Source organism: Piliocolobus tephrosceles, chromosome 19 (assembly GCF_002776525.5).
Source record: "Piliocolobus tephrosceles isolate RC106 chromosome 19, ASM277652v3, whole genome shotgun sequence".
Taxonomy (NCBI): domain Eukaryota; kingdom Metazoa; phylum Chordata; class Mammalia; order Primates; family Cercopithecidae; genus Piliocolobus; species Piliocolobus tephrosceles.
In genome coordinates, this window is record NC_045452.1 from 28,517,040 (window position 1) to 28,540,301 (window position 23,262).

A 23,262-nucleotide genomic window follows, 5' to 3' on the forward strand; every position below is an offset into this window, starting at 1 on the left:
TTTTTTTTTTTTTTTTTTTTTTTTGAGACAGAGTCTCGCTCTGTCACCCAGGCTGGAGTGCAGTGGCCGGATCTCAGCTCACTGCAAGCTCTGCCTCCCGGGTTCACGCCATTCTCCTGCCTCAGCCTCCCGAGTAGTTGGGACTACAGGCACCGCCACCTCGCCTGGCTAGTTTTTTTTTTTTTTTGTATTTTTAGTAGAGACGGGGTTTCACCGTGTTAGCCAGGATGGTCTCGATCTCCTGACCTCGTGATCCACCCGTCTCGGCCTCCCAAAGTGCTGGGATTACAGGCTTGAGCCACTGCGCCCGGCCTCTCTTTTTTTTTGGTTTGTGTGTTTTTAAGTTTATTGAACCTTTAGTCCTTCTGCAATTTGTAGCCCCTATATTGGAAATTTTTCCAAATGGCTCACTTTTGCCCCCCCAACCCAGGCTATGAGCCGCGGTTGCTACCTCCCTGTCACCCACAGCCCCCTCCTGGGGTCCTCCTAGCTTCCAGGGGGCGCTGGGCAACAGGACAGTTCCCCGTAGAGCCTGTGTCCTGTGGGTTTTGCAGCAGAGATACTCAAGCATCCCAGAAGTGCTTCCCCTCCCCTCACATGCTGGGAGCCTCCGCGGCTCTGTGGCTCAGAGCAGATTCTGGTGCGTTCTACGTCTTTGGTCCTCACTGTTAGTGAGACTTCTTGCCACAAGCTGTGATGCCAAGTAGAGCGGAGGAGGCTTGGGAGGCAGGGCGGGCACGTCGGTGCTGGACCTGACCCTGCTGTCGGTGCTTCCCTGCCATGCTGCCCGCCCCAAGCAGGAAGTTCGGGAAATACCCCCGCCAGGGATCACTCCCTGCCCCTCTCTCCTGGCGCCTGGCCCAGTCGCCCTGTCTTCTTGAATTCCCGGATACCTTTGCCTTACTGGTATCGTTCCCTTTTCAGAGGCAAAAATTTCAGCTCAGAAAACTGGTCAGTGGCAGGACAGGCTTTCAGCCCAGGCGTGCGCAGAGCATTCCTCCCACGGGGACCCAGGCATCTTGCACAAGTTGGGGACGGGGTTTTGGGAGAGGCATCCAGGCTGTGGAGCTGCGTGCCGTCCTCTCCCTGCCTAGCTGGCCCCTCCTGTGGGCCACTGATCCTGGCCCCCAGGTTTTAGGGGGTGCCTTGGTGTTGCTGGCCAGCTGGGGCAGCGATTTGGGGAGCAACATCCCATGGCATATCCACCCTTTGGCACCCAGTGTGTGTGAATTACAGGGGTCCTCATGCAGCACACAGTGACTCGCACCTCAGTGTGACCTGGCCTCTGTGTTGATTGGAGTGGGAGGCAGGCACGGGGGCTGGGACAGGAGGCACAGCTGGCTGCGGGTGCCTGAGCCTGCTGTCTCTGGGAGGGCTTCTGGGAGGTGGTGCGATCGGAATGTGTCTCAGAGTACAAACCTGGTTGCATGGTGAGTAGGAACATGCTTTAGGCAGAGGGAGCAGTGTGGGCGGAGTCCTGGGAGCTGGGGCCAGGTGGAGCAGGCGGGAGGGACATGAGGCCAAGTCCCCTCGGTCCAGCAGAGAGTCAACCCAGGCATCCCTAGCACACGCATCTGCTGGTTTCCAGGTGTGGCTGCCGTCCTGGCGCTGTGCTGGCTGCCGTCCTGGCGGTGTGTATGGCCGTCGCGTTAACCACGTTCTTGATGGTTTGTGAGGCAACTTTTCAGCATGGCTGGCCCTCCTTCCCAATTCCAGAACAGCATTCTTCCCTTGTGCCTGCACACCGCCCCGCTGAGCCAGGCTGAGAACCCTGGCTTCCTTCTGCCTGCTGGAAGCCGGAGGTCTTACTTGGTGGGAGGCAAGGACGCAGCTCAGTGCTGACCAGGCTGGGCTGGGTGGGGTGGCCAAGGACCCCACCTGGTGGGTGCAGGGCGGGGGTCTCTGGGTGAGGGCTTTCTTTGGAAAGCTGGACTAGTCGTGCCCTGCGTGTGGGAGCTGGGTCGTGGGGCTTGCAGGTGTGTGTGGGAGGGACGTTGGCGAGCGGAGAGTGACCATGCCCCTCTCTTGCAGGGAGCCCGAGCGTCATGTTAGGGTGAAGCAGAGGAGCTCAGTGCTGAACATGCTAAGGAGGTTGGACAAAATCAGGTTCAGAGGTCACAAGAGAGATGACTTCCTCGATCTAGCGGAGTCTCCAAATGCCTCGGACACCGAATGCAGCGACGAGATCCCCCTGAAGGTGCCGCGGACCTCGCCCCGGGACAGCGAGGAGCTGAGGGACCCTGTGAGTACCTGTCCTTGTCCCCCGGTGTGGGCTGGGGTGTCGTCCCCGTCCTCTGTGGCCGGGCCGCGCCTGAACTCAGGCAGATACATGTCCTGCCCATGCTGGTCAGAGACGGACTGGGCCTGACTCTCCATCTCACCTGCCCCAGACCCCTGCAGACCTCTTGGGGCCGGGGTGCTGCCAGGCCGAGCCTTCTGTGTTCCCAGGTCTGATCAGCAACTAGACTGGTTTTCCTCGCTGGCTTTTCTGGGTGGGTGGCAGGTTTCTCACACACGTGTGACGCGGAAGCCTCGGCCTGGCCCTGGGAGCGTTGACGTGCGGATGGAGCAGGGCGTGCACTGTCTGGAAGCTGCTGGTGCCTGGCTTGTCTTCTGGTCAAGCTGAGGTGCACGTTCCAGCCCCCAAAGCTGGCTGAGCCCAGGCTGGGCCCTCGTCAGCCACGCGGAGTCAGGGCTGGGCCTGTGGCCAGCTGGGGGGACAGCAAATACCCATGGAACACCTCAGTTAGGCCCTGGGGCCTGGGTGGGAGCCAGGTAGGGAGCCAGGCGGGAGCCAGGCAGGATCAGGCCCTGCCTTGCAGAAACTTGCATTTGGTGGGGGGCACGTCGGTCCCATAGCATGGTGGGCTGGGTTCCCTGCAGCCCCTCCTCTGGCCCAGCGTGGCCTCTAGCACCTCCCGGTGTGCACCCACCATGTCCGGCTGGTTTCCTCTCCCATCCCCTGAGCCAGATCTTCTTTCCCGGTATGGCCTGGGAGCGCCGCCTCCCCTGGCTCCTCACGTTGCTAATGCTTTATAGCAGGACAGTGACTGTGCGTTGCTCTCAGCAGGAATTAATAATTTACCGCTGCTGCTGCTCTCTCGACGCTGCCCAGTCAGGCAGAGGGGGCCGCTTGGCTTCCTGGGGTGTCACCACAGAGCACAGAGCGCCCAGCCTGCGGGATTGGCCGTCCCCAGGCAAAGGTCGTGGTTGGTCCTGGGAGTGGACCGGGACCCCGGCGGGGTGTCTGCCCTTGTGCGGGTTATGTGGCAGAACGGCAGGGGCCTGCCCTCACCAGAGAGCTGTGTCTCATCCGCCTCTGGCTGGGGCTGGCATGGAGGGCGTGGGCCACGGTTCTCTGGTGGTGGTCTTTGTGCTGAGTGGTGGGTGTCTCGGAAACAAAAATCTCCCTCCCCACACACACGGTTCCAAGCTCAACAGGGAGGGGTGACAGGGATCCCACGCAAAGGCCGGAGTGGGGCTGTTTCCCCAGCTCCCTATCTGCCGTCGGTCTTTCCTGCTCCAGGTGCTGTGTAGGTAGCGGCCCTCCCGCCTGAGGGACGCTGTGAGTACCTGTCCTCATCCCCCGGTGTGGGCTGGGGTTTCATCCCTGTCCTCTGGCCAGGCCAAGCGTAGACTCAGGCAGATTCGTGTCCTGCCCAGGCTGGTCAGAGACGGACTGAGTGTGTGCGTGGTGTCTGAGGGGCGGGTGGGGCTGGCATGGGAGGAGTGGGTGGTGCAGAGGGTCTCCAGGGCCTGGCCTCTGGGGATCCTCCCCAGCCATTGACCAGCCATGAGGCCTTGGCGGGCCACACAGGCCAGCAGTACCTGCCCATGGCGTTTTGGTGCAGGTCACAGCTGCTGTCATGGAAGAACATGGGAACTGGCACCTGGTGCTGCTCCTCCCTGGGATGGTCCAACAACCAGCCTGGCCAAGGGCCTCCTGCCAGGGGTGGTCTCTGCATAGAGCTGCTGGCATAGTGGGACTGGGCTGCTGGAAGGTTCTGATACCAGTGCCGGGGCCTTGTGCTGTGTGGCAGGCCGGGGCTTTGGTGTTGGTGGAAGGCGAGGTTTGCGCAGGAGGTGACTCTGGAGGCGCAGTGCCTCCAGGACCAGGCCTGGTTTCTGTGGCTATCAGGGGAACATCGGTCCAGCCCTGGGGCGCCTGTTGAGGTAAGGAATTAGGAGAGCTCGTGGGTGTTTATTCTGGGACTGTGATTTGGTGTCCCGTGTTTGGATGGCTTTGCTTGCCAAGGCTGTTATCGGGGGAGAGCCTTTCCCTGGGGTTGCCGTGGTCCTGGACATGCCGCGGTAGGTGAGCTGGAGGGCTAGAGTGAGGGGGCAGGTGCAGGGTTGCAGGTGTTGGTCTGGTTGGATCAGCAGGAGGTAGGGCTGCAGGATCGTGAGGGTCTTCACCTGGGGCAGAATATCTGGATTTGGGGGGCATCAGGGAGCCCCTGCAGGGGAGGGTCACTGTCAGAACTGGCTGTTCCAGGGTGATTGTCTGGGGAGTAGCCTGGAGAATGTGACTCCTGGGGGTGGCAGAGGGTATGGTGCTGGTGAAGTTGCTGGGGTCACAGGAGAGGCAGGCCGTGGTCTCGACCAGCTCTGGTGGGCAGGTGGTGGTCCACGAGGCATAAGGGGGCTTGAGGGGGCATGTTGAGTTGAGAGGGAGCCCGCCGAGGAGGGTCAAATGCTGCAGAAGCCAGGGCAAGGTCAGCCTGTGGACTGGGGCCCCCCTTCCTCAAGGCTATGAGGGGCTGCAGGGAGAAACCACCGCAGGGACTCGGACGTCCGGAATCCCAGGAGATTCCCAGTGTGGGCGAGCAGGGCCCTGCTTGGGACATCGTGCTGAATGGAGGTCAGGCACTGACCGCAGAGACCAGGCTGAGCCCCTTAGCTGTTTAACCTGGACCTGAGCCTCAGTGTCCTCAGCTTTTAAGGGGGACGGCAGTCTCGTCCACCCCCAGGCCTGCTCTAAGGATTCAGTGAGATACTAAGTGAAATGTGCGTGACTGGCATCTTGCTTGTGGTTAGCTTGCAGGGAGCTGTAATTATTAATGACCGTGAAATATTGATTCGCTAAACCCTCCTCCCAGTTCCAGGGCTCCTTTGCGAGGCCTGATTCCTGTAGCATGTAGATGCTGCTCCGGGCCAGGCTCACGAGGCTCCCCGGGTGGGGGGCTGTGCAGCGTTGCCCTGCTCCTTCCGAGCCCCCCTCTCATCAGCCTTCAGACATGCAGCCTCCCAGAAACATCCTGAGATCTGGGCTCAGGCACAGAGACCTTGGGGGTTGGTTTTATAACAGCTTGATCGAGATGTTCCCACCCGGTATACATTTCACCCACTAAAAGTGTGCGATTCAGGGATTTCTATTAGTAGTGTATTCACAATGCTGTGCGACCTAAATTACTACAGTTTTAGAAGGTTTTTAGCACCTGAGAGAGACCCATTCCTTTAGCAGTCACTCCCATTTCCCTCGGCCCCCAGCCCCGCCAGCCGCCAGCCTTCTTTCTGTCTGTGGATTTGCCCTTTTGGGACATCTCATATAACACATGGCCTCGGGTGTCTCTCCTTTGCTTGCATAAGGGACTCGAGGTTCATCCATGCTGCAGTGTGCGTTGGTGCCGCCTGTTTTTTTTATGGCTGAACCTGTTTCATCATATGGTCAGGCCACATTTTCTTTTTCTTTTTTCTTTTCTTTTCTTTTTTTTTGAGACAGTCTCTGTTGCTCAGGCTGGAGTGCAGTGGTGTGATCTCCACTCACTGCAACCTCCACCTCCCAGGTTCAAACGATTCTCGTGCCTCAGCCTCCCGAGTAGCTGAGACTACAGGCACACACCACCACATCCGGCTAATGTTTTGTAATTTTAGTAGAGATGGGATTTCGCCATGTTGCCCCGGCTGGTCTTGAACTCCTGAGCTCAGGCAATCCACCCGCCTCGGCCTCCTAAAGTGCTGGGATTACAGGCGTGAGCCACCATGCCCGGCCTGTTGTCTTTATTCATTGATCTGTTGTGGGCACCTGGGCAGTTCCCACTCTTGGACTGTGATGATTAAGGCTGAACGCCTGTGATCGAGCTTTTGTGTGCACGTGTTTCCACACGGTCTCGCTGGGCCATGTGGAGACCCAAGGTTTCCCTTTCCCAGGATCCACCGTATTCTCCCGTGCAGCTGTGCCATCCTCTGTGCCCGCCGGTAGGGTCTGAGGGTTTCCCTGGGGCAGGTTCAGACAGGAGCCCGCCCTGCAGCCTGGGGTGCTCTGACCGCCTCTCCCAGTGCTCCAGGAGCTCTTCCATGGGGGACCCCAAACAGCCTCACTCTTGGCAGCAGCTCAGGATTTCGCCCTGGGATATTGTCCCTTCAGCTCATCTGTCCCCACTGAGGGATCGCAGGTGCTTGTGGCTCTTAGCGTCCATCACTCCTGGCAGCCTGGTGCCCATGTGGGCTGCGATACCCTTGGTGGAAGTGCTGGACCGAGTGTGCCTGTGTGGTGGTCCTGGCAGCTGTGCGGTGTACCCTCCATAGCTCCATGAGGGTTGTGTGCCCCCACCCCGGCCTCCGCGGCGTGCCCTCCATAACCCCACGAGGGTCGTGTGCCCCCATCCTGTCCTCCATGGTGTGCACTCCATAGCCCCACGAGGGCCGTGTGCCCCCACCCTGGCCTCCGCAGTGTTTTCAGGCTTTTCTCTCCGCCGCCCTGATGGGCGAGACGGCAGTGCCGAGTCTCTGTAGGTTGCATGGCTTTTTTTATGCAGGAAGTTGGTCATCTTTGCACACATGTAGGCTTCATTCTTTTTATTTGTTGTGGTAGAATACAAAGCTTAGAATGCACCGTTTTCGTTTTCACTGTCAGCATGTGGTTCAGGGGCATGGAGCACATGCCCTCTGTTGTGCTGCCATCGCCACCTCCACCTCCACCTCCACCTCCACCTCCACCTCCAGAACCTCTCCTCATCCCAGACTGAGGCCCAGGACGTGTCACACGCCAGCTCCCTGGGGGGAATTCCTCCCTGCCCCACCCCGGCAGTCTGCCAGCCTGCATTCTGCCTCCTGTCTCTGATTGTGACTCCTGGGAACTGGGGATGGGTGGAACCTCACAGCCTGTGTCCTTTCGTCTCCTGGGGACGTCTCCTGGGGACTGGGGATGGGTGGAACCTCACAGCCTGTGTCCTTTCCTCTCCTGGGGACGTCTCCTGGGGACGGGGGATGGGTGGAACCTCACAGCCTGTGTCCTTTCGTCTCCTAGGGACGTCTCCTGGGGACTGGGGATGGGTGGAACCTCACAGCCTGTGTCTTTTCGTCTCTGGCTGCTGTCACCGAGCACCATGTCCTCCAGGTGTGCTCACCTTCATTCCTGCTTCCTTTCATTGTGGGCTGTTTGTGTCCTGGGACAAAGCGGCTGAGAGTAGAACCCAGACCTGCTTCGGCAGGGAAGGTTGGAGGGGCCCTGGATGGGCCTGGGGGGCCCACGAGGCTGGGCTGGGAAGGGGAGGTAAAGGCGGAAGAGACGGGTGACTGTGTGGCCAGTGCTGGCTGGAAGGAGAGGTGGCGAGGAGGAGGTGGGCACGCTCAGGGCTGGGGCAGCGTCTGGGGTGACCCCCGACCAGGAGGCAGGAGATGGGAGACGCCCCCAGAAGACCCATGCCCCATCTTGAGAGGGCTGCAGGTTTCAGTTGAGGCAACAGTTGGAGAAAACAGTTCTAGAAAAGCCGAAGAATTGAGAAATGGCCGGGCCCGGCACTCTGGTTTTATGGTGGCAGCGCCACAGCCTTGGTGTCCTGCACCCTTGGGGTTCCGAGTCCAGGCCTCTGACTCCAGCTCAGGGTAGCTCCTCCGGAGGTCTGAGAAGGGGTCAGCTGGAGGGCCCCACAGGGCTTGCAGAAGGATTCAGACCCCAGCATTTCAGGGCAGCACCCGAGGGCCTTGTGTCCCAACAGGGGGCTCCTTGTCCATTGGTGAGTCCCACCGAGCCAGTCCTCACCACCCTGGTGTCCAGGTGGCTCCCAGCTGGGCTGCGGAATCCCAGGACTGGGTGGAGACCATGGGGCCCAGCCTTCGTGGACCTGGAGCCGCTGTCGGAGACAGGGTTGGTGCATGTGGATGGAGCCAGGTCACCCGCACGACGCTGCCTGTGCTTGCTGGGGAGGGTGCTGGGCGTGGCGGAGCTGAATTTTCCGCCTCTGCACTGGGCAGAGCTTTTTCACGCAGGCCTCTGGCCCCTTGCCACATGCCCGTTGTGGAGCCCCACACAGTCCCCCGCCCGGTGGGGATGGGGATGGGGATGGGGAGGGAAGAGCACACTTATTTGCAGGGCTGAGTGGGCAGAGGCAGATGGGAGCCTCCAAGCTCCTCTCCAACTCCTCAGCCTCCGGGAAGCAGCCCTGCCCGGGCTGACGTGCTAGAAAAGGGTGGCATGGTCCAACTGTTTTCCCCAGGCCTCCCCGAAAGTGTGCCACAGCCCAGGCTCCTCAGAAGCCAAGGGGCCCCAGCTGCTCTTGATTCCATCCCCCTGCCCGCCCGTGGGCCTTCCTCCCCTGCCCCCAGTGCCAGCATTGTCTGTCCTCCTTGTCCCAGGTGGGTACTGTTTGGAGTTGGGGCGCTGGGACGTTTCCCGTGGCAGTAGAGCTGTTTAAAGTATGGCTCCCTGTCCTGCCCTCCCTGGGGAGCCCCAATCTAGTGAAGGTGAGGACTTGGATGAGGCGACATGGATGCCCGCCCTGTCTTCGTCCCTGACTTCCAGGCAGCCTTTGCTCACGTGTCTCCCAGGGAAGGGCTGGCTGTGTGGGGCTGTTTCAGGGGCTGCGTGATGAAGGCTGCTCCTGGCCCGGGAGCCCAGCAGCTGGGGGCTCTGGCCGGCTCTGCTTTCTCCACGGGTCGACGTCCTTGCCACCGCGGTCAACGGGAGTCCCCAGGTGGAGGAGGCCAAGGCCACTGGCTTCCTGGGGACCCCAGCCTGCCTTGTCACCACGAGGAATGGGGTCCTCTCTCTCCAGCATCACCTGAGAGAATCCCAGGAGGAATCCGTTGTGGGAAAGGCAACCCCTGGTTCCGAGCAGGGTGTCCATGGGGTGCGGGCAGGAGGCGGGCTGGGTGGGCTCCGGGGGTCCCGGCTGTACAGGGGGTGTTTTCTGTCCTCAGCGTGGGGCTGGGACCTGGGGTCCTTGGTGGTTGTTTAGGCCACCTTCCTGGTTAGAAAATTCATGATAAGCACTGAGGTCTCCCAGGCCAGGCCTCCATCATCCTGCGTGGGTCACGTTACTCCTGGGCCACCCTCTGGCCAGGCTCACCCTTGGGTGCCCATGCTCTCAGCAGACAGTTGAGGGGGAACAGGCCCGCTGGCCCCAGGCACACACCTGTCCTGTGCACCTGCAGGGAGGCATTGTCAGCAGAAAGAGGAAGCAGAGTATTTGGAAAATGTGTCTTGAAGGTGGGCCCTGCCGAGGGCAGGGGAGTGTGGGGGGTTCCCTCAGTGGGGAGCGAGGCTGCAGAGGTTCCCGGCTGCTGGGTCTCATTTCAGCTCAGAGTTTGTGACCTCCTTCTCCTTGCGACAGGCACGTTCCTGTGTCTGACCTTGCCTTGCAACCGCTGGGGGCAGGGTGGCTAGGTTTGACTCAAATGCAAGGAAAATGGCGAGAAACTTCTGGAAGCTATGTCGATAAGAAACCTAAGGAAGGCAAGACAGAGGAGAGGAAGCCATAGGTGTGCATGTCTAAAAGCCAGCCAAAGGCAGACTCAGCGAAGGGGCAGAGGGCGTGCCCAGCTGTGCAGGAGCGAGGGTGGACGAATGGCAGGAGAAGGGGCAAAGGCAGGCGCCAGGTGCCAGCCTGGTCCTCGGTCCTCGGTCAGGGGTCCCGTCTGCCCGAGGCACATGGGGGCAAGTGGGTCGGGGCAAGCACGTAGTGCGTGGCCCGCAGTTTCTGTGTTTGAGATCTTTAAAAATATTCATAATGGGCTGGGCACAGTGACCCACGCCTGAAATCCCAGCACTTTGGGAGGCCAAGGCAGGTGGGTCACCTGAGGCTAGGAGTTCAAGACCAGCCTGGGCAACATGGTGAAACCCCATCTCTACTAAAAATACAAAATAAAATTAACTGGGTATAGTGGCAGGCGCCTGTAATCCCAGCTACTTGGGAGGCTGAGGCAGGAGAATCGCTTGAATCTGGGAGGTGGAGGTTGCAGTGAACCGAGATCACGTCACTGCACTCCAGCCTGGGCGATAGAGTGAGACTTCACCGTCCCCACCCCCCCAAAAAAAAGAGAAATCATAATAGAAAACATTCAAAACATCCCACACACTTGAACTAGAGAGCAGCGGGCTGGGAGCCCAAGGGCCCTTTGTCCCTTCATGGTTGGTACCACCCCTGGCCACTCCTGTCCTGGGTGGCCGTGTCCTCCCTGGCCCCGCCCCCAGCCACTGGATGACTCTGGAGCAGGTCCTAGGCATGTTCTCATTGTGTCTGAAACACGCCAGGGTCTGTGTCTGAAAGGTGAGGACTGGAGAGAAACCGTCCAGGGCAGTGCAGGGGGTCTGGCTGCAGGCTTTGCAGTGTGCCTCCTCCCGGCTGCGTGTGGGGGCACCCAGGCCTCTGCCCACTGAGGTGAACCTTTTCCAGGCTGCCAATGTCAGAGCCACCTTCATGGGGATGTTTAGCCCCCGGTGTCTGTCCTGGGGCCCCAGCTGGGGTCCTAGTCTGCTGGCACCTGCGTTGTGAGCTTCCCGGGTCAGCTTGGAGCCCCAGACCCATGTCCGCTGCTGCGTCAGCTGGAGCACAGGTGGGGTTGTGTGACCTCCTCGGGACTCTTTTAGAGTTTCTCTCCTGGACGGGTGCTTGGGGGATCCCAGCTCCCAGCACCTGGGCTCCACTGGCCTCCCAGAATAGGCGTCCCATGTTCCTCATCTGTCAGTGCTGGGATAGACCCCAAGCAGCACCCACAGGGTCCCTCCAGCGGGCAGGACAGATGAAATCACCCTGCCTCCGCTCACCACCTGGGAACTCTTGCCCAGCAGCCGAGTAGCTGAAAGTGTGGGAGGTCGGGCATCCAGCACAGGGCAGCCACAACCAGAGTGCCCCGCCCAGAAGCTGCTGGTGTCTGAAGCCAGCACCTTCTTCCTGGGCTATGGCCACAGCATGGGTGATACGTGTGTAAGGAGCCATTGCAGTGCTGCTCCGGGCGGCCCCGTCAAAGCCACACATCCATTACCTGGCTCTGGAGGAGGAGGTCTGGGGACCCAGGTGGAGAAATCGGACCCTTGTCACTCGTGTGCTGTCCCTCACCGGGTCCTTGGCAGGATGCAACATGGAGGGTGACTGTGTGGCATCCAGTGTGGGGCCCAGGCAGGCCTGGCTGTGCCGGGCGTGGTCCCTGCTTTCTGTCCCATCAGCAGGATGTGGAGCAACCGCCTGTGCCCAGCCCCTGGGCTCCAGGCATCTGGCAGCAGTGGCCTGTAACTCGAGCCCGTCCTGGCTCACTAGGGCTGTGAGCTGGGGTTTTCGTGGAGCAGACAGGACGACAAGGCTGCTGTTTGGAGTTTGCTGTGGCTCGCTGGGGCTGTGAGCTGGAGTTTTCGTGGAGCAGACAGGTTGACGAGGCCGCTCTTTGGAGTTTGCTCACCTTGGTTCCAGCAGACCCTTCTGCCCGGGGGCCAGTCTGTCCGATCTATTCAGTGTGGCTCTTGGAGGCACCCCCAGCCTCCACTCAGATGTGAGGGCCTGGCTCTGGCATGGCCAGCCAGACACACGGGGCCAGCACAGTTCCAGGGTTTTCTTCTGTCTGCAGCCCTAGGAGATCAGAATCACAACCATCAAGAGACGAAGCCCCACTCCTCCAGTTTCCATTTTTAAGATGTTTCTTAAAGTCAGGCTTACAGGGCCTCTGAGGACATCCACATTGTCTGAGCTATCCCTGCCCCCAGCAGGTAGGATGGGTGGACAGACACGGGTCTTATGCTGGGGGCTCCATCGCCCCATCTGACTGTTTTGTCGTCCCCATGTCCAGAGACTGCAGCTGCTGGTCCCTTTCCCATGCCACTGCTGCCATCCTGGGGCCCCAGGCACCTCTGGGGGAACCGAGTGGTGCAGACCCAGGGTGCCACAGGTGGCCCCTCTGAGCTTTCGGTGTTTTTCTTCTAGGCTGGTCCAGGGACCCTCATCATGGCCACAGGAGTCCAGGACTTTAACCGGACAGAGTTTGATCGACTGAATGAGATCAAAGGTCACCTGGAAATTGCCTTATTGGAAAAACACTTCTTACGTGAGTACCAGAAAGCGCTTGGAGGGGATGGGACAAGCTGGGGCAGGGGTGGCTGAGATGAGGGATGTTGTCTTGCCCAGGAGCTGGGTCTGACGAAGACCCGTGCCGGCTCCACTGCTGGACGCGAACCCCGGGCAGCGGTGGCTCCGGCGTGGCTCTTTGGGCTGGGTGGTCCCGGCACAGCCTCTGCCCCTGCGTTTGAGCCTCCCTTGCGGCCCTGCTAAGCTGGCGCTCAAGGTTGCTCTGCAGGGGCTGGGGGCATGGGGGCCTTTCCCCCGTGGGGTAAAGGAGAGTCTCAGGGGAAGAGGAGTGAAATGTTCTGAGAAAACTGTAATGATTTCAGTGAACTGGCCCCTTGCATTCCCAATGGGTAGCTCAGACTTTTTCAGTGCTTTTGGATGGACTCTGAAATCTTGCGTTTGTTCTGGTTGGTTTGTGTGTCCAGGAGGGAGGTGGGCAGTGGGCTCTCGTGTCCCCTGGCCTTGGCCAGGCGTGCCCGGCTTGCTGGGCTTTGGGCTCTGCAGCAGTGAGAACGGCAGAGATTCTTATAGGAGGGGCTGACAGGCTGGGCCCCACTTGGTGTATCGCTCTTGAGCCTCTCTCCCCACCTGTGTCCTCCCTGTTGTCCAGATGTGGACACTGAGGCACAGAGGATTCACTGAAGTCACCCTGCCGTGAGGTGACATCTCACTAGTAAGGGGCCACTTACCAGTAAGACAGCGCCAGGCAGATGAGTCCCAAAGTTCCTGCCAGCGACCCTGCTGTGTGTGGTTTTCACGGCTGACACTATGGTGGAATTCTTGTTATTATGCTCCTGTGTGTCCAGAGCTGGTCACTTGTAAACCACATGGAGCCCCCAATTGTGACAGGCAGGGGCTTAGGACCCGAGTGGGTAGGTCACTCCTGTCTGGGTGTCGTGCCCAGCTGGGGTCTCTTCCATGCTCTGGACCAGACAGTCGGTGCCTTTGCCAGAAGGGCTGTCATCTGGGTGCCCCGTCCGTGGTTACCAGTGCTGTCATGTCAAGGTCGGTCCACATGGCCTTGTGGGTTCACCTGGCAACAGGCCAGAGCTTGATAGTGAGTCTCTGTGTGTATGGCACTGGACCGTGTGTGTGCTTAGACGGCGGAACGAGCTCTGTGTGCTCGTGTTTGCGTGGCCATGGTTAACGGTGTGTGCATGAGTGTGTGTGTGTATGTGTGTCTCTATGTACAGCGGTGGTTAACTTTGCGTATGTGTGTGTATGAGTAGTTAGCCATGGTAGTAGTTAACCGTGTGTATATAGACAGTGGTAGTTAACCCTATGTGTGCGTGCATGTGCGTGTGTGCAGTGGTGGTTAACCCTGTGCGTGCATGCACGTGTGTGGCAGTGGTTAACCCTGTGTGTGCACGTGTGCAGTGGTAGTTAACCCTCTGCGCGCGTGTGCAGTGGTAGTTAACCCCGTGTGTGCCCATGTGCGGCGGTGATTAACCCTGTGTGTGTGCGCGCGTGTGCAGCAGTAGTTAACCCTGTGTGTGCGCGTGTGGCTGTATTTAACCCTGTGTGTGTGTGCGCGTGTGGCAGTGGTTAACCCTGTGTGTGCGTGTGCAGCAGTAGTTAACCCTGTGTGTGCATGTGCGGCGGTATTTAACCCTGTGTGTGTGTGCGCGTGTGGCAGTGGTTAACCCTGTGTGTGCGTGTGCAGCAGTAGTTAACCCTGTGTGTGCATGTGCGGCGGTATTTAACCCTGTGTGTGTGCGCGCGTGTGTGGCAGTGGTTAACCTTGTGTGTGCATGTGCTGTGGTAGTTAACCCTGTGTGTGCGTGTGCAGCAGTAAACCCTGTGTCTGTGTGCGCATGTGCAGCGGTGGTTAACCCTGTGTGTGCGCGCGCGCATGCCTGTGTACAGTTATGGTTAACCGTGTTGTGAGTGTGTGTGCCTGTGTGTGGCAGTATTAACCGTGTTGTGAGTGTGTGTGCCCGTGTGCGGCAGTATTAACCGTGTTGTGAGTGTGCATGCCCGTGTGTGGCAGTATTAACCGTGTTGTGAGTGTGCATGCCCGTGTGCGGCAGTATTAACCGTGTGTGCGTGTGCATGCCCGTGTGCGGCAGTATTAACCGTGTGTGTGCGCATGTGTATGTCCATCTGTACTCTGACAGCTTTTTCAGGCCCCTGAGGACTGGACATTGGTCGTTCTGAGGACAGCTCTGGTGACAGGTTGTGGCTGTGCCGTGGAGTGACTCAGTCTACCCACGAGTCTTAGGTTGCATAGAGCCAGCCTGGGCAGAGGGGCTGGGCCCCGTGGGCTGCTGACAGGGTTCGGTCCTCCCGATGGCCATCCTGGCGACCTGCCGCCTGCAGCCTCGCGGGTTTGCAGTGGTGGCTCTGCTGGAGTTGATGGAACTCTGAGAATGGAGAAGCCGGGCTCTCCCTGGGTGGTGGCAGCAGGGGACTGGCCCTTGGTTGACTGTCCAGCGGGGCCTGTGCGTGGAGGGTGTGCTGTGTGGCCCAGAGAGCATCGTTCGGCAGACCCTAGTTAAGTCGTCAAGCCCCAGAGGCTGTCTTGTCCGCTGAACCTGGTGAACTGCCTTTGTGTGAGTCAAAGGGGTTGAATATTGGTGGTTTTTCAGTCACGGGGCAGGGGGTCGACGTTTCACTTTCAGGGAGCAGGTGCTCTTGGCGCAGGGGAAGGATCTGTGAGCATCAACAGGGACCCTGTGCTGGGGCCCGGGAAGCTCCAGGAGAAGGGGCGAGCTGGCATGTGGGGTGGAGGGATGGAGGGACGCCTGTCCAGGCATATCCACTTTGAGACTTTGTTGATACAAAGTTGCAAAATGGAGACAGCAGAACCCACAGGGCTACCTCTCCGGGGACAAGCAGATCCCAGAGGAAATGAGGCCACCTGGTCATGAACAGAGCTGCTGGCGTCTGTGGACCAGCACTTGTGACTGTGTCCTCAGCGTTTGCCAAAGGAGCATCTCCTTTTAGCCCTTGGTAGCTCATGAAGTAAAAGTGTTGGGTTCACCTCTGACAGCCTGTGGGGTGGTGAGCACAGGGATTCTTTTTTAATTACGGAAAATTTCAAATGTATCCAGAAGTGGAGCAGAGTGTCATGGGCCTCCCTGGTTGAAACCCACCATTAGCCGCAGCAAGATTCCAGACCAGGCAGCTTCCCTGACACGCCCTCTCCCTGCCCCCTACGCGCTCCCCCTCCCCCTCCCGCTGATGTTTTGGAGCAAATCCCAGCCAGCATCCTCTCATTTCAGCTGTAAATATTTCAGTAGGTAGCTCAATGTGTTGTAAAAACAAAAGCCACAAGTCTAATATCACAACTGAAAAAAGCAAACAGCTTTTCGTTAATACCATCAGCTGTCCAACTTAGGCTCAAATTTCCCTGATAGGGAATGAGCCGTTGCACTCCAGCCTGGATGACAGAGTGAGACCCCATCTCTTAATATTTTTATTTTATTTTATTTTATTATTTATTTATTTATTTAGAGGTGGAGTCTCACTGTCACTCAGTCCGGAGTGCAGTGGTGCGATCTCGGCTCACTGTAACCTCTGCCTGCCAGGTTCAGGCGATTCTCTGGCCTCAGCCTCCTGAGTAGCTGGGATTACAGGTGCCCGCCACCATGCCTGGGTAATTTTTGTATTTTTAATGGAGACGGGGTTTCACCATGTTGGCCGGGCTGGTCTTGAGCTGTTGACCTCAGGTGATCTACCTGCCTCGGCCTTCCAAAGTGTCAGAATTACAGGTGTGAGCCACTGCATCTGACCCCATCTCTAAATAAATAAATAAATAAGGAAGGAAGGAAGTAAATAAATAAATTTCCCTGATGAGGTCTCAGATTGCTTTGCAGCTCTCTCTGGATGAAGAGTCAGATGAGGTTGGTGTGTTGTGCTTGGTGGTGTCTCTCTCCAGTCTTGACCCTGCAGGTTCTCGCATCACACTTTTTGTCCTCGGTAGACCAGGTCACCTGCTGGACAGTCTCTGCTGTGGACTCTGCTGAAGGTGGCCTAACTTGGTCCATACTCTGTGCTTTCCGGTCGCGACGGGGTTGGGTGACCCTCCGGGGACGATCCCTCTGTTGGTGGTGCTGTGTGCTTCCATGAGGCAGTCTCTGTTCAGTGTCACAGCTTTGATGATGATTGCTCAGAGCCATCATTTCATTAGAGGTTGCAGAAGGGTCATTTTCTACTTCCGCCATTCCCTTTCCATTTGTTAGCTGACACATTTCTGAAAACAAACTTCCCTTTGTCTGCCGTTTGGCTCCGCCGAGGAGTAGTTCATAGACGGGGGGCGGAGTGCATGGTTGGAGTCCCCCCTCGTTTTCCAGTTTTCAGAATAATGAGTTGCATTCTCTTCTGAGAACAGCCACCAGTGAGGGTGTTGGGCTCTCCTGGGGTTTTTGGGATTCTCATGGGACAGTGAATGTAAACATATTTGGCATGTTTTGATAATTCTGGTTCGTATCTGATTGATGCTCAAATGGTTCTGCCTCTGGGCCTCTTTCAGTTGGCTTCTGAGAGTCCTTTTGACGCAACCCAGTTGTCTCTGAGAGATTCCTTGCTTTTTGGTGTGACCAGATATCCCAGGCTCATCACCAGTCCTGGAATTGACCATTTCTGAAATAAAGCCCTGGTTCCTTTTGGTGGCAGCGGACATTGACACGCTCCATGGGGATCCTGGGGCATTGATGGCCATTGGTGACCTGTTGTCTGGACCTTCTGAGTGGACAGGGCATGGGCCTCAGGAGTTCATACAGATAATTCTATGGGAATTCACATCCAGAACTCCCTAAGTTTAACCTCATCGGACTTTTATTATATCTTTCTTTTGCTGAAATCTTGGTTCTCAGTGAATATCATCAGCATTACTTGTTTGTTTGATCCCTTGAGAATGCAATCTCAAAATAAAATATCACAGGATTACTCAATGCAGTCTGTATTTGTTACTAGTTCTTTTGTCCTTAGGACATGTTCCACTAGAAAGGTACAGGTTGTGGTGTTCAACAGTCACTGGCAAGACTTTTTCCTTCCTTTGTGGCTGTGTAATCAAGTCAGTACAGAGTTGAGTGCATTTGTTTCTTTTCACCTCAGATTTCTAGAGATGGCTTTTTTTTCTTTTAAATTTTGACATGATTTCAGACTTACAGGAAAGTTACAAAAATAATACAAAGAATTCTTGTATATTTTTCATCTAGTTATTCCCCAAAGGTTAATATTTTACCACATTTGTCTGTCTACCTCTCTTATCTATCTATCCATCCATCCATCTATTTATCCATTCATAGATCCATCCATCCATCCATCCATGCATCCATCCATCCACGCATCCATGTGTCCATCCATCCATCCGTCTATCCTTCTATCCATCCGTCCATCCATAAATTTATTCATTTATCCATCCATTTATCCATCCATCCATCCATCCATTTATCCATCCGTGGATCCATCTATCCATCCATCCATCCATCTGTCCATCCATGCTTCCATCCATCCATCCGTCCATCCGTCCATCTGTCCATCTGTCCATCCATCCATCCATCCATCCATCCATCCATTTATCCATTTATCCATCCATTTATCCATCCATCCATCCATCCATCCATCCATTTATCCATCCGTGGATCCATCTATCCATCCATCCATGCATCCATCCATCCATCCGTCCGTCCGTCCGTCCATCTGTCCATCCATCCATCCATCCATCCATCCATCCATCCATCCATCCATCTATCCATCCATCCATTTATCCATTTATCCATCCATCCATCCATCCATCCATCCATTCCTGGATCCATCCATCCACCCATGCATCCATACATCCATCCATTTATCCATCGCCTGTCTGTCCGTCCGTCCGTCCATCCATCCATCCATCCATCTGTCTGTCCATCTGTCCATCCATCCGTTTATCCATTTATCCATCCATCCATCCATCTATTTATCCATCCATGTATTCTTTTTTTCTGAGCTGCTTGGTGGTCGGTTGCAGACACAGTAACCCTGAGTGCTAAAAACTTTTGTTGTGTTTCCAAAAAGCAAGGATATTCTCTTATCTAACTACAGGACAGTTATCAAAATCATGAAATTAACACTGATACAATGCTATTATCTGGTCTGAGATCTTATTCCTACCTCACTATTGTCTAGTAATGTCCTTTGTAGCAAAAGACAGTTCTGAGTTGCGATAGTTTCATGCCTCTTTTGTCTCCTTTCACCTGGAGCAGTTCTTTCTTTGTTTCCCGATATTGACGTTTTTGAAGAGCACAGGTCAGTTATTTTGCAGGCTGTCCTCAATTTGGGTCGGCCCTGTTTCCCCATGAAGAGACTCAGGTCATGCGATTGTGTCCGGGTGCCACAGACATGATGGTGTGTCCTTATGTCACATCGGCGGGTACATGATGCCATTTTGTCCCATGATGCATGATGTAGAGAATTCTTTTTTAAATTAAATTTATTCGTACAGCTATCTAAAATCGTTTCCATGGTTCCAAAGTCAAGGTATATTCAGAGAAGTCGAGTTTCTCTTCTTGCACCCCGCCCCCATTTCCTTTCTTCCCCTGTAGATAACCAGTTTCCTTCTAATTTTACACTGTATTCTTCCAACTGAAATTTTTTATAAGCATGAGCATCTATATTGATTCTTACCTTCCTGCTTAGATAAATGTTAGGGTGTTCATACTTTCTGCACACTCACATTATATCCTGTAGGTCACTCCAAAATGGTACACAGAGATAATCCCTGTTCCAGGTTACACCTGCCCCTGTTCCGTGCTACAACTGTCCCTGTTCCATGTTACATCTGTCCCTGTTCTGGACCTGCCCCTGTTCCAGGTTACACCTGTTCCTGTTCCGTGTTACACCTGTCCCTGTTCCGGGTTACACTTGTCCCTGTTCCGTGTTACACCTGTCACTGTACCGTGTTACAGCTGCCCCTGTTCCAGGTTACACCTGCCCTTGTTCCATGTTACACCTGCCCCTGTCCCCAGTTACACCTGTCCCTGTCCCCAGTCACACCTGTCCCTATTCCGTGTTACACCTGTCCCTGTTCCATGTTATACCCATCCCTTTTCTGGGTTACACCTGTCCCATGTTACACCTGTCCCTATCCCGGGTTACACCTGTCTCTGGGTCACACCTGTCCCTGTCCTGGGTTACATACATCCCTTTTCTGGGTTACACCTGTCCCATGTTACACTTGCCCTGCTCTGGGTTACACCTGTCCCTGTTCCGGGTTACATTTATGTTCACAGTGTGACTGTATCGTGGCTTCATCCACTTGTCTACTTGTTCCCTTTTTTTTTTGTTTTTTTTTTACTTTGTTTTGTTTTTGAAACAGACTCATTCTGTCACTCAGGCTGGAGTGCAGTAGCACGATCCTGGCTCACTGCAGCCTCGTCCTCCCAGGCTCAAGCAATCCTCCCACCTCAGCCTCCTGAGTAGCAAGGACAACTACTATAGTAGCAAGGACTATAGGCACATGCCACCGCCCCTGGCTTTTGTGTGTATGTGTGTGGAGACGGGGCTTCACCATGTTGCCCAGGCTGATCTTGAACTCCTGAACTCAAGCCATCCATCCGCCTCATCCTCTCAAAGTTTATTACAAGTCTGAGCCACTGTTCCTGGCCTTGCTTATTCCCTGTTGATGGACAGTTGTACTGTCTCCAGGAATATAGGATGTTAGTAGTTACAGGTAGTTCTTAGCAGGCTGTCTGCACCTGGAGGATATGGGATGAGCTTGTTTTTATACCCCAAGCATGATGTCTTGGGTATAGTGGGAGCTTGGTGAATGGAGGGATTAATTGCAGATTAGTTGGAGTTTGCCCAGCAGAACCTGTGCCCTGTCCCGTTCTCATACCCATCTTAGTCCCCAGAAGGATATAAAATGTAAGAAAGGACGTTATGTAATCCGGGGACCCACAGGCGTATTCTGGTTGTCACTAAGCCAACATCTGTGTGCTGCTGTGGCCATCCCTGCCTCTCCTGACCTGCAGGAGGGAGTGCTGGCGTGGAGGGCTGTGTTAGGAGTCAGGACCCAATTCTATTTTTATTTTTTATTTTATTTTTTTTGAGACGGAGTCTGGCTCTGTCGCCCAGGCTGGAGTGCAGTAGCCAGATCTCAGCTTACTGCAAGCTCCGCCTCCCGGGTTTACGCCATTCTCCTGCCTCAGCCTCCCAAGTAGCTGGGACTACAGGCACCCGCCACCACGCCCGGCTAGTTTTTTGTATTTTTTAGTAGAGACGGGGTTTCACCATGTTAGCCAGGATGGTCTCGATCTCCTGACCTCGTGATCCGCCCGTCTCGGCCTCCCAAAGTGCTGGGATTACAGGCTTGAGCCACCGCGCCCGGCCAGGACCCAATTCTAATTCTTGACTCAGGCCCTGGTTTGCAGGTGACTGTGAACATTTACCCGTTTGGGGCCTCAGCTCCCCGACCTGTAAAACAGCTAAGTGGTCAGTGTTAAAATTCCACTCCATTATCTATAGTACCTTCTCTCAGAAAGCAGAGTATTATTCTTCACAGAGGAGAGGAAATGGCCCAAGTATGCCGCAGTTTTCACTGATGATTAAATCCTGAAGAGTACATTTTCCTTCAAGAAAATGACACAGGATGAAGACTGTGCAGTTGAAATGGATTTTGGCTCGTGGCTGAAGGCAGGAGCCTAAATTTGTTAAAGAAGCACATAAATAAATTAAAAGCATCATGCATTTTTATGTAGCCCCAAATGCATTTCGGTTGCTAGTGCTTTTTGAGCGCGGTTGCCGTGCACGCGTGAGCGCGGTTGCCGTGCACGCGTGTGCATCTGTTGGTCACTTGTCACCTGCCGCGTGCAGGCTCTGGGAGGTGAGATTCCCCAGGGTTGTAAGGTGCACACACAGCCTCTACCCAAGGGCAATGTGATGCAGAATTTGGATTTTGGAGGGGAAGTGCTTCTGAGGACCCTTGGGGCCAGGGAGCTTCTCTTCCTGGAGGCTTCCCGGTTGCTAGACTGTGTAGGGGAGCCCTTGTGACTGCCTTTATTCTTCCTGTGTTGCTGGGGAGGGCTGCAGATGCCTCCTGGCTGAGCTGGAGGGTGCTCCCCTAGGCTACCACGCCCCATCTCTGGGCATGGGTACCCTCATAGTGCCAGACATGCAGATGCACTCAGACAGGCAGTGGCAGTGGTTCCCCAAGAGTGTGACTTGGAGAGAAGGTGCCTTTCCCTCCTGAGCCCCTGATGCTCCTGGAAGCTCCCTTTCCTGCTGTCACATACAGGGATCAGAGTGTCCGGCCCTTAGGCCATGGGAGGTCTTCTCAAAGAAGCTGGCAGGAGGGGCCAGCCATCTGCTTCCTGAGGCCTGCAGGGCTTCCTCTGAATGCATAGCTTTAATGGAGGGGTCCTGGAGGGGAAGGGAAGTTTCTAGGTGGCTGTCCTGGGTGATTCAGAGTGAGGAAAACCTTCCTTACCATTGAAGTCTTCTGGAAGCAGAGGGGTCTGGGGAGCTGCCAGCTGCCTGCTGGTGAGGGTGTCCTTTTGAGGCCAGATGGAGACAGGCTTAGGTGTGGGGTTGACTCGAAGTCTCTGGACTTGCCTCTTCAGACCTGGGCCTGTGGGTGTGGTTCTTGACTCAGGCCTTTTAAACTCCGCTTTTACAGTTTCTCCGGTGGTGAAAAGATAAACTCTGTATTAGTCTGTTTTCACACTGCTGATAAAGATATACCTGAGACTGGGCACTTTACAAACAAAAGAGGTTTAATGGACTTACAGTTCCACATGGCTGGGGAAGCCTCACAATCATGGTGAAAGGCAAGGAGGAGCAAGTCACATCTTACATGGATGGCAGCAGGCAAAGAGAGAGCTTGTGCAGGGAAACTCCTCCTTATAAAACCGTCAGATCTCATGAGACTCCTTCACGATCACAAGAACAGCACAGGAGAGACCTGCCCCCGTGTTTTAATTACCTCCCACCGGGTCCCTCCCACAACATGTGGGAATTCCAGATGAGATTTGGGTGGGGACACAGTCACACTGTATCAGACTTCCAGGGCCAGACACCGGGTTGGTCTGGTTCTGCCCTAGAGTGACGTGTTTCACAAGTGATGACTCTGAGCGGCTGACCCAGACCTACAGAAGGGAGCAGACAGGCAGAAGATGAAGACAGGTGGCACTGAGACAGCGGCGTGTCTGTATTATATGGAATTTCCCTAGGAAAAAATGAAATTGGCCCCCAATCCGTGTTTCTCCATCACCTGCATTGCCCCATGAACACTCGCCTGTTCTTTAATTACACATTGTGGATGTTCGGCCCTGGGATCCTTCATTGCCCAGGACAGATCTTTGAGTACGGGGTGAGCTGACCTCGCCACACTGAGTTCCCGGCCCCGTCCCTGGAGCTCACACCTCAGAGGAGAAACCCCTGATCCTGCCAGCGGGGGGCCTCCTCCCTGCTGCCCCCAGGGGCTGGGGTGAAGTCATAGAGGGAGCCTGAACACGCCTGCCTGTGTGTTTTGTGATGGCCGCAGGTCCTGGGTTCAGCATCGTCATCTGACAGGTGTTTTGGATGATGCCTGTGTTGAATTCCATGGGAAGTGTTAATTCAGGAACCACTGCCCACCTCTGTGACCTCTCTAGTCAACTACATCCTGCCCTGATGAACACATCCAGCTCCCTGGCCTCACAGCCGAGGTCCTGTGTGCAGTGGGTGAGACACTCCCCAGGCCAGCAAGCCTTCCCATCCTCTGCACCTCATCTGTAGATGAGGCTGCATAGCAGAGACAGGCTCTCTAGTGGCACATGGAGAGTACTGGTGCAGCACCTGGTGTGTCCTAGTGTCCCAGCTCTGTAAGGAGACCCTTATTTGTCACATTCATCTACCACCTAGACTCATGTGGGAGGGAGTAAAGGTAGCTGCTGCCTTATCTGTGACTTCCAAAGGCTTGAGCCCAGAGCCTGGCAGCTATTGGATGCTCAGCCCACATCTGCGTGTATGTATATATGGATGGATGGATGGCCGTGGGTGAGTGGATAGGTAGATGGGTAGA

The 23,262-nt window shown here is 55.8% G+C and overlaps 1 protein-coding gene across 5 annotated transcripts in view; it reads left to right on the forward strand.

The window, feature by feature from the left end:
* The window catches only part of GRAMD4 (GRAM domain containing 4), an 88,699-nt gene that overhangs the window by 33,874 nt on the left and 31,563 nt on the right, over window positions 1–23,262 (forward strand). For all 5 annotated transcript variants that reach the window (XM_023221713.2, XM_023221712.3, XM_023221710.3 and 2 more), the window contains 2 exons: window positions 2,032–2,242; window positions 12,135–12,255. In XM_023221713.2, the coding sequence (XP_023077481.1) occupies window positions 2,081–2,242; window positions 12,135–12,255 (283 nt within the window). In that variant the 5' untranslated portion in view covers window positions 2,032–2,080. The remainder of the gene's footprint in view (window positions 1–2,031; window positions 2,243–12,134; window positions 12,256–23,262) is intronic.